This window comes from Pipistrellus kuhlii, unplaced genomic scaffold (assembly GCF_014108245.1).
Source record: "Pipistrellus kuhlii isolate mPipKuh1 unplaced genomic scaffold, mPipKuh1.p scaffold_m20_p_8, whole genome shotgun sequence".
Lineage (NCBI taxonomy): Eukaryota > Metazoa > Chordata > Mammalia > Chiroptera > Vespertilionidae > Pipistrellus > Pipistrellus kuhlii.
Window position 1 is genome coordinate 68,526,128 of NW_023425584.1, and position 9,908 is coordinate 68,536,035.

Genomic DNA, 9,908 nt, shown 5'->3' on the forward strand with positions numbered 1-9,908 from the left:
GACAGACAAGAGAATGAAAGCTGGGTCTTGGTAGGACGCTGCTTCCTCACGGAGAGACAGCACCACCAACGACAAGCCATCTCTGTACTTTATAGCAGATGCCACGAGGCAAAGTAAGGGCGTGATCAAGATGTTTTCAACATTCTCGGGAGTTTCAATCCTACTCAACCACATGCACCTGATCCAGCTTTGTTTACTTGCAGCCTGTATCACTCAGGCAGGTGGGGCCACGTGTTCGGGCCGTAGGTTCAAGCTTACAGCTACAGCCGTTGGCTATCATTGTGCTGGGAGGGCTCTGCCCTCCACGCTGGGACTTGTACGTGGCCACGAGAGGACTGTGCCCTCTCATCAATTCAAGGCTTGAACCTGTCCAAACTCTGTAGCTGCGCCCCACAGAAGATGTAGTCCAAAGCCGCAGCCCTTATGGGAGCAGAACTGCTTCCTCTGGCAGTTCAACATGGGGGCCTCCTGCATCATGGCACCCACTTGTCACTGTGTCCCACCTCCACCCTACACGTCCTAGGTGACTTCTGGCTGCAAAAAAAAATAAATAAATAAAAATACCACTTTGACATCTTCCCTGGCCTTAGAATCATGAACACTGGAGCTGAAAGGAATATTACAGAGCATCTGAGCCTGTCACTGCTGGCACCAGTCCACACATATGTGACCTCAAAATCGTTTGGGGCATGTGAAAAATACAGGTCTCTGATTGCTGCCACCAAGATTCGGACCCAGGAGGTCTGAATGGGCTCAGGAATCTGCATTTTTCACAGGCAGAGCCCAGTGGCTTTTCAGGGGAGTGAAACTAAGCTGTATGAGATTATATACATTTGTCCAGAGGCAAAGAATGTACAACACCAAAGAGTGAACCCTAATGGAAGCTATGGACTTCAGGTGGTGATGACATGTCAATGTTGTCAATTGCAACTAATGTGCCACTTTGGTGAGGGATGATGATACTGGGGGAGGCTGTGCATGTGGGCGGATGGTGTGGGGAACCTCTGTACCCTCCTGTCAATTTTGCTGTAAACCCAAAAGTGCTCTTAAAAAGTAAAGTCTGTTCTCACAGAGATGGCTGCCAGGAGGCTGGGTGACAAAGGTGAGGGATTAGAAGTACACATTGGTAGTTACAAAATATTCACAGGAACGTAAAGTACAGCATGGGGAGGACGGTCAGTGTTGTTGCGATAACTGTATTGGTGCCAGGTGAGCGCTGGGAACATCGGGGGAGCCCTTTGTGAGGTGCTATACACCTGAAATGAATATGAATAATAGTCCATGTGAACTGTAATCTAAAAAAAATAAATAAAAAAAATACATTCCATTCAAAGAAAACAAGAGGGGGCGAGAAGAAGGCTGGTAAAGGGCCGTGGCCACCCAGCATGGTTTCGGCCGGTCACGGTTTGGGTTGTGGCTGTAGCCGCAGCGCCTCTTCCCTGGGCAGGAGGGGTTGGTGGAGGGGAGTCCAGGAAGATCCCTGGAGCTAAGCGAGGGGGTTAATACCCAGAGCAGAGGAGTGACTGTGGGCTGCTCCCAACAGGTGGCCTGGAGTCCCTGATGATCCGGCTGGTGAACGGCTCCGGCCCGCACGAGGGCCGGGTGGAGGTGTACCACGACCGGCGCTGGGGCACCGTGTGCGACGACGGCTGGGACAAGAAGGACGGGGACGTGGTGTGCCGCATGCTGGGCTTCCGGGGCGCACAGGAGGTGGCCCGGACGGCTCGGTTCGGGCAAGGTAAGGCACTCCGGAGGAGAAGGCCACGGGGAAAAGGCCCGGGAAGCCTAGCACTGGTCTCCTCTCCCATAGCCCGCGTCCCGTCTGCAGCCCTCCTGCCATGGCCACCTGGCTCTGCCCAGAGAGAAGCTCTCTGTCCCCCAGGCAAGCCAGCCCGTCTTCGGACAGTGCTGACCGTGCGGACCGCGGCAGGGACTTGTGGGAAATACATGAGAGGAGGGGCCACGTCCTGTCCAGACAGGGAAACGGAGCCAGGTCCCATCCAGACTGGCTGTGGAGCCCTCCACGGCTCCCAGCTGCTGTCCTGCTCACTCCCCCATGATGGGCTGCTGCAGCTCTTGCTCAGCATCGTGTCCCTTAGACCTCAGTCACTGCTGCGGACTGGATATTTGTATCTCCCCCAGACTCACGTGCTGGGATGCTAATCCCCAACATGTTATCAGGAGAGGGGCCCTTTGGACATGGGTGGGGCCTTCTGATGGGATTAGTGCCCTTCTAAAGGGGGCCCCTAAGAGCTCCCTCTCCCTCCTTCTGTGAGGAGACACAGAGAAGTCTAAACCCAAAAGGGGGCCCTCACCAGAGCCCGACGACCTGCTGGCTCCTGGTCTCAGACCTCCAGCATCTAGAGCTGGAGAAATAAGTGCCTGTGGGGCCTTGCTACAGCGGCCGGGCTGCCTAAGACAATCGCACTGACCGAAAGTGGCTCTTGGTGAAATCTGTTGTGACAGCTGGCGGGGTGCGGCCACTTGACCCCACGCATACCAGCCTCCCTACTTCAAAGGCCAGCGTGCGCAGCGGCTCACAGGGCCCCGCCCAGGAGGCCAGCCCCCAGGGCCACCGGGCAGAGCACTCACCTCCCATTTAACATGTGGGGCTGAATTTCAGCCTGTTTTCTTTAACAAAAACTGCCATTTTTGGTTGCATAAGAAACAAATAGTAGAGACAGTCCTCACTGTCAGTGTTTGAGTCTAAGGAGGACTTGTTCCTAATAAGTGAAAGTAAAACATTTTGTGTGTGTGTGTGTGTGTGTGTGTGTGTGTATGTGTGTGTGTGTGTGAAAAGGGGCAGGGGGGAGAGGATGATAAACTTTTAGAAAAGCCAAAATGGGCTTCTCATCCTCCCTGTCCTCGATTTCAGAGAGGAAGGGAGAGAGAGATAGAGACATAAATGGCGAGAGAGAACCATTGATTGGCTGCTTCCCACGTGCCTCCTACTGGGGACCAAGCCCACAACCCGAGCATGTGTTCTTGATTGAAATCGAACCCAGGACCCTACATGTGCAGGCTGACACTCTATCCACCAAGCCAAATCAGCCAGGGCTGCACTCCCTTCTTTCCATGGCAATTTCTAGGCATCACCTGGGGGCCAGAGCTGGGCTCAGTGTGTGCAGAGCCACGGAGATGAGAAACCTAGTCTCTGCCCTTAGATTTTTAGAAAGAGAGGAAGGGGAAGAGAGAGAGAGAGAGAAAGAGAGAGAGAGAGAAACATCTATGTGAAAGCAAACATCAATTGGCTGCCTCCTGCACATTCCTTACCAGGGATCGAGCCCACAACCCAGGCGTGTGCCATGACAGGGAATCAAACTAATGACCTCTTGGTTCATAGTTGTCACTCAACCAGGGAGCCACACCAGCTGGGCTATTCTGTCTTTTAATGTTACTCTACATAAACATGCAGATGCTAAAACGTTAGCTCCATGAAGCAGAGAGATTTTTGTCAATTCTATCCTTTTCTGTTCAATAACATAGTCCAAATACCCAGAATAGTGCTGAGCATGGAATGGGCCCTTAAATATTTGTTGAATGATGAATGATAAGGGTCAAATAAAATCTCTTCTGACTCATTCCAACAATATCAGCTCCAAACAGCCCCAAGTGCTCTGTCAGAGGACCTGGCCACTAGTCCCAGCTTTGCCTCCCCAAGATCAAATGTCAGCCAGGGGCTCCATTTTCCTGACCTGTATAGGGGGAGCAGCGTACCTAGCCTGCTCGCCTGATGGGGCTTGCTAGGAAGCTCAAAGAGAAACCCGTGGGAGTGCAGACCCGGGGTAGGGAAGGGCCTCTCAGACCGTGCCCTGGAGCTCTTGCTCAGAGGCAGGCTCCGACTCAGACCAGGTGGGCCCACGACTCTGCCTTTCAAACAAGCTCCCCGGTGATGCTCTGCTCCTGGTCCTCAGGCTACACTTGGAGTAATCAGAGCTCGGTTCTGAAGCTAAAGTGGTGCTTGGTCCCTGGAGCCGAGGGAGTGCTCGCTTCTCCGACACGGTGAGGAGAGACGGTTTGCGGGCTCAAGGGCCCCTCACCCTCTCACTAACGGCAGATATTCAGTGCTGCTGATTTAGCGACCCTGCTCTCATTCTATTAGCTCATCCCTGGCGAACATTAGCCCGGACTCCCTGGCTAAGCACCAACTAGGGTTTGGAGCTTCGTGATCCTCTGTCCGCATTTGGGCGGCTAACCTGGGGCCTGCTCGGTGTTCCTCAGTCCCCTTGACTTCCTTCTTTATTTGTTTTGGGTGTGACTAATCCCACACTGCTCTTGGGCCCGCAGCCTTTTCCCGGGTAATTTGTAAGCTGATATGTTTTCCAGGAGACATTTAATCAGAGACTCATTGCTCGGCCTCAGATGGTTTATTGTGTAAGAGGCACAGGGGATCCGGCCGGGAAAGAGGTTCTGGTGAAGAAACAGCGTCCAAGGACAGCGGAAGGAGGCCTGTCCTCCCACCTCCCCCTCTCCCGCCCCCCACCCCCAGCTCCCCACTCAGCCGTCCCATGACAACAGATGGGCTGATTTCTGCATAACAGAAATATTAGTTCCCGCCACTGATGTAGGGTTTCTCCCAGGCAGTTGGAGAGCGAGCGGCAGTTTTAAGGTTTGAACAGTCCATGGAGGGGTTGTGTGGCTGCTGACAGAGGGGACGGGGAGGAGGCAGGTCTGGCATCAGAATGTAGGGATGGTTTACGATCTCGTTTGCTCAGGTTGTCATAGTTCAGTCATGTTGAAACCCATGTTATGACCTTTAACCTCATGCTTTTGGTTGCCAGCACATAGACCTAGTAAGTTAAAGTGCTGGAGTGACTAACCATCCAGTTTACCCAGAACTTACCCAGTTTTCGCATAAAAAGTCTCACATCCCCGTTTTAACATGGAAACGGCCCCCGAGATGGGACCAAGGTTTGAATCCAGGACCATCGTACGTATTGCACAGCCCTCCTCTTGCTGTGCTGGAGCTCCTCACACTGTAATGACAACCTCTTGGTTAAAAGGTAGAGTCCAGTTCGGCGGGTCCAGGGCAGGGCCTGGGGTTTTGGGTTTCTAACAAGCTCTGGCGATGGCGGCGATGCTGTGGGCCAGGACCACCCTGTGAGAAGCAGAGCCCTAAGCATCGCTTCCACAGCAGCCCCGAAGTTCAGCCCTGATGGCCATACCAGGCCCCAGCCCAGAGAGCCCACCAGAACCAGGGGTGACGGTCCTACCAGTTCATTGGTGGGGACTCCAGGGACTTCTGGTGTAGCCCCTCCCCTCTCCACTGACCCCTGTGACCTCAGACAAGCCCTCTCCCTCCCCTGTGGGAGCCTCACCTGCTGCCCAATTCCCCTGACATTTATTGAGGGACCTCAATGCCAAGTTCATGTCTCTCAGGTGTAGGTCTGGGAAAGCCCTCTAACCGCTGCCTGCATGGGTGCTTCAGACCTGCAGGTCTGTCCCCTTGAGATCTGAGTGAGCAGACCTGACTGCAGGCAAAACTCAAATTGAATTTTGGGGACTGATCCAATAACTATAGTTAGGGAGGCTTCTGCCTGCCATCAAATATATGTCTAGTTGCAATGTGAAATTCTGGGGTTCTCTGCTGTTCCAGCACCATTGTTTGGGACTCCTAGAATAGGAACCATGTAGGTTCAACTTCAGAAGACTGGAGATAATGTTGGCACTGAAGTACTTGGTAATGGCCTTTGGATCTACCCAATCCAGGTTCTGTCTGGCACGGTCTCTCTGATCTGGCCCCGCCTGAGTATTCATCAACAAGACTGCAACATGCCGAACATCAGAAGTTACACAGGTCTCATAAAAAATGTGAGCTTGTATGTGGCTTGAATTCACACTCTGCCACTTACAAGCTGAGCAACCTTGCATTGATTGCTTCCTGGGCCTCAGTTTTCCTATCTATGAAATGGGTTTGTTATTACCTGTCTGGCCACACCATGGTGAGAATGGAGGAAGATCATAGGAAGCACTCAGTAAATACTACCATCACCACTACCAATCACTGTTATTCTTCCCTCAAGAGATGTAGCTCAGAAAATAAGTATTTTGTCTTGATGCATTGGAGATGGCACAGAGTTGCCAGCACAGCCTTGGACAACCTGGTCCAGGACAGACACAGCAATGCTCTCATTTCTCTCTGTCCTGTTCTCCTGCATGCCTGCTAAAGAAACCGTGTTGCATTGTCTCCATAGGTACAGGGAGAATTTGGATGGATGATGTCGCCTGCAAGGGCACAGAAGACACCATCTTCCGCTGCACCTTCTCCAAGTGGGGGGTGACAAACTGCGGGCACGCTGAGGACGCTGGAGTGACGTGCATCAGACACTGAAAGTGGACACAGCCAAGGTCTGGGCCCCACTGCCCAGCCCCCTTCCTGCCTTCCTAGGGTGGGGGCATCGCTGGGGCACCTCTGACCACACCTCTGCCCTGTCTAAGCCAGCATCCTCCCCCCCACCCCATTCCTATCCCAAGACCTCAGTGGCCTGTCATCATTCTCCTCTTGGACATCTGCTCCAAACTGTATCTCTGGGACCTACAGCCTGGATCTTCCTTCCACCAGAGCTCCTGAGGGTGGAATCCCAGTGGACTGGATCGCCATTTTGCCCAGCCTTCGAAGCACCATGCTTCAGGCCTCAACATCCATGTTCCCTTCGGTCTGTCAGTTACAGGTGGATGCTGGCACTATGTTGGAGACAAATGCCGCAGTGGAGATGGGAGGGAGATATCACGGATCATTCACTCTTCGGATAATTCCCAAACCTCAGTTCATCCAAGAGTTTTGACATCTTCCTTCCCAGCAAGAGACAATCCTGAACAATCCGGCTTCCCCTCTTTACGCTGCCTCTGCATCCTTTTGTTGGTTTGGGGAAGTGACGGCTGTAGGAATGAGAGGGAAATCGAATCACCTGCAGGAATTAATTTGGATTTGGAAAAGGAGAGTGAAACTCACATTTACTGAATGATCACCAGGTGTGCTAAAGTGTCTTGGGTACTAAATGTACCCACTTTGCGGCGTTTCTAAAAGGCGTGTTAGCTCAGGTAAGTAAGATCTTACCTGCATTCACCTGGCCTAGAAGTCATAAAAGGGGAGAATGATGGAGACCATGGTGTCCACGTGAACCTTAGTGTGTCTTTGCTAGGCTTGAGCAAGAAGCTCGGGTGCAAGACCTGTGTGCCTAGAAAGGTTACTTATTCCCAAACATATGGAGGATGCATGCAAGGGAAGACATGACTGGCTCCCAGGCCAACCATTCCCAGAGAAGGAAGGGTGATTTGGAGGGTGAGGTGGGGGTGGTCGGGGTTAAACAGAGACCAACACTCATACATCCGGCAGTCAGGGTTCAAGCCAAGTCGCCTCCATCTCAGAGCTGTTTGGAGGTGATGACATTGAACCTTCCAGGCCGCCTGGGTGTGTCCTGATGGGTAAGAGGAGAAGGAAATGAGGAAGAAAGGCCCTGGGCTTCTGCAAATCCTCCATCCGCACCCTCTCCTGGTGATAGGGGCATCATATTCTGCTTTTGACACAAGAGGGAGATCAAAATGGGCCACCTGTGTGTTCCAGGACCAGCGAGGAAGCACAGACCCACCTCACGTGGGGGCATAGGCGAGCATCAGCCTGACTGGGGAAAGGGACCCTCCAGGGGTGGGCCCAACCAAGCTCCTCGCTGACAACGAAACCAATATGTGTTATTGGTTGTTATTTGCTTACAATATGCTTGTTATTCGTTAATGCCCTCTAACGATCAGAGACTCTCTTTCTGACCCATTGCTATGTTTACATAACTCGCATGTACTCATGCACTTTTTCCAGAGCCAATCTATGTATGCATATATAAACATGGCACTGTTTACATCATAGCTGAGCACATTGCAATGTTTGTATTGGGGGGGGGAATACTAAAGTGGAAAGATGTCACATGGAATGGGATAGATTCCCAAAGTGGTTCTGGCAAAGAAGCCAGTTACCCCAGCGATGAAGACCCGCATGACGTTCTTACTTGGTCTTTTCATTTGGGAAAACACAAGCCTTGTCTTACATCAACTAAAAATGATGGTGATAAGTGTTGAACCTTAAAAAAAATAATAAGTCTACTAGTTTACATACCTACTTAAGGGGACGTGGAAATCCCCATGGGCCTATGTTGCAGGGACTAAAGGACATTAGGCCTGGCCTAAAACACATCAGACCCTTTGTAAGAAAGAATTGCAATAAAGTTAAGAACATGTCATTGACGCGCTTTGCTTCACTTTTTTTTCTCATGAAAACCCAGGGAGATGTGGGAGCACTTCTCGGTGGGGACCGTGGTAGAATGGACATCATTAGGTGCCTAATACTTCCTGAGGACAATCAACAACACAGACCAAGGACACGCCCCAGGCCTTGTTTGGTCACCTAGGAAAGGGTCCCAAGCAACAGAACAGTAACCAAGGCTCCGGTCATTAAAACAATTGCTTTTGTAGTCCATAAAGGGCAAAACACTTGTCTATTTCCTCACATCTCCAGAAGTTTCACTTAGACATGTGCTTCCACCTGGAGTTCTATTGACGCGTGAGAAGATCGTCCCGATGAGGGTGCCAGGTCTGTGAAGTCGTGGAGCCTCGCCCCCTGCTGAGCGGCAGGGCCACCCAGGCTCGGGACCTGAGTGGTGCATGCGGATGACCCAGGCCTCTGCGCAGTCCTGCCACGTGCTCATAGCTGGCGCGTCTGGGCTTGTCTATCTAACGGCCCCGGGCTTGCTGTGGGCCGTAATAAATTGGTAATGGAAGTGAAGAGAGGAAATTTGATTTCTGGAAGTCCACAGAGGAGACATCCTAGTTGTCTCCTTTCAAAAGCCGGGCGATGCCCACCCCAGATCTCAGTGTCTCCCATTCTGTAACCAGCCCCCTCTTGTCCTGCCCTCTCTAATGTCTACATAGCACCACCTGTGTCCTCCGCTCAAATGCCTGAGGAGCCACCTTCAGGGCCTGCAGGTGCTGTAGTTAAACCACCCACTCTAGGGGGCATGCTTTGTGGAAGGGGGTTCCAGCTTTCTCCACCATCGGCACCCCTTAGTTTCCTCAGCCACATTGTTTTATTCCAGTTATCCTAACATTTCTGTAAAATGTCAAATAGGCTATTCACATGTCTTTATCTTTTTAAAAAATATATTTTATTGATTTTTTTTTTTTACGGAGAGGAAGGGAGAGGGATAGAGAGCTAGAAACATCAATGAGAAACATCAATCAGCTTCATCCTGCATACCCCCCACTGGGGATGTGCCCACAACCAAGGGACATGCCTTTGACGGGAATCAAAACTGGGACCCTTAAGTCCGCAGGCTGACGCTCTATCCACTTAGCCAAACAGGTTAAGGCATGTGTCTTTGTCTTTTTTAATTAGCTCTGCCTTCAGCCCTTCATAGGTACCCCTCTCTCGTCCCTCTTTTCCTCTCCTTCCCTTCCACCATTAGCTTTCTGGAGCTGGGATGGGCTTCTGACCGACCGAAGCTTTGTCGTTTACCCCTCTCCACCAGCCCACACCAGGCAGAACACGCTCCGAAGCTCCTGCGAAGGCGGTTCAGTTCCCTGAATCCTTCTCCCACTCTGACTGCAGGGAAATTTTTTCAAACTCTTTAAAAATTTTAAAAACTTGTCAAGTCATTGTTAGGGACTCTCTTATTCACACATAGCCACCAAAGGTAACCATTTCTTCTAGACCAAGTTATATTTTTAAACATTTAGACAAATAAGCAAAAAAGTCAAGGTTTTAAAAAACATCAATAAGTAACATTGGCTCTCCTCTCCTTTAGAGTCTAAGATAAATAAAAATGTAGTAAGTACTTATAACAGAGTCATAAGACAATTCTGTAGGTTAATTTTTCCACTTTATAGATAAGGAAAGTGACCCTCAGAAAGGATAGTAAATA

At 51.0% G+C, this 9,908-nt stretch overlaps 1 protein-coding gene across 3 annotated transcripts in view; it reads left to right on the forward strand.

The window, feature by feature from the left end:
* Positions 1-7,886, forward strand: part of SCARA5 (scavenger receptor class A member 5) — a 102,199-nt gene extending 94,313 nt beyond the window's left edge. For all 3 annotated transcript variants that reach the window (XM_045576481.1, XM_036424324.2, XM_036424325.2), the window contains exons 8-9: positions 1,544-1,738; positions 6,195-7,886. In XM_045576481.1, the coding sequence (XP_045432437.1) occupies positions 1,544-1,738; positions 6,195-6,331 (332 nt within the window). In that variant the 3' untranslated portion in view covers positions 6,332-7,886. The remainder of the gene's footprint in view (positions 1-1,543; positions 1,739-6,194) is intronic.
* The last annotated feature ends 2,022 nt before the right edge of the window (positions 7,887-9,908 follow it).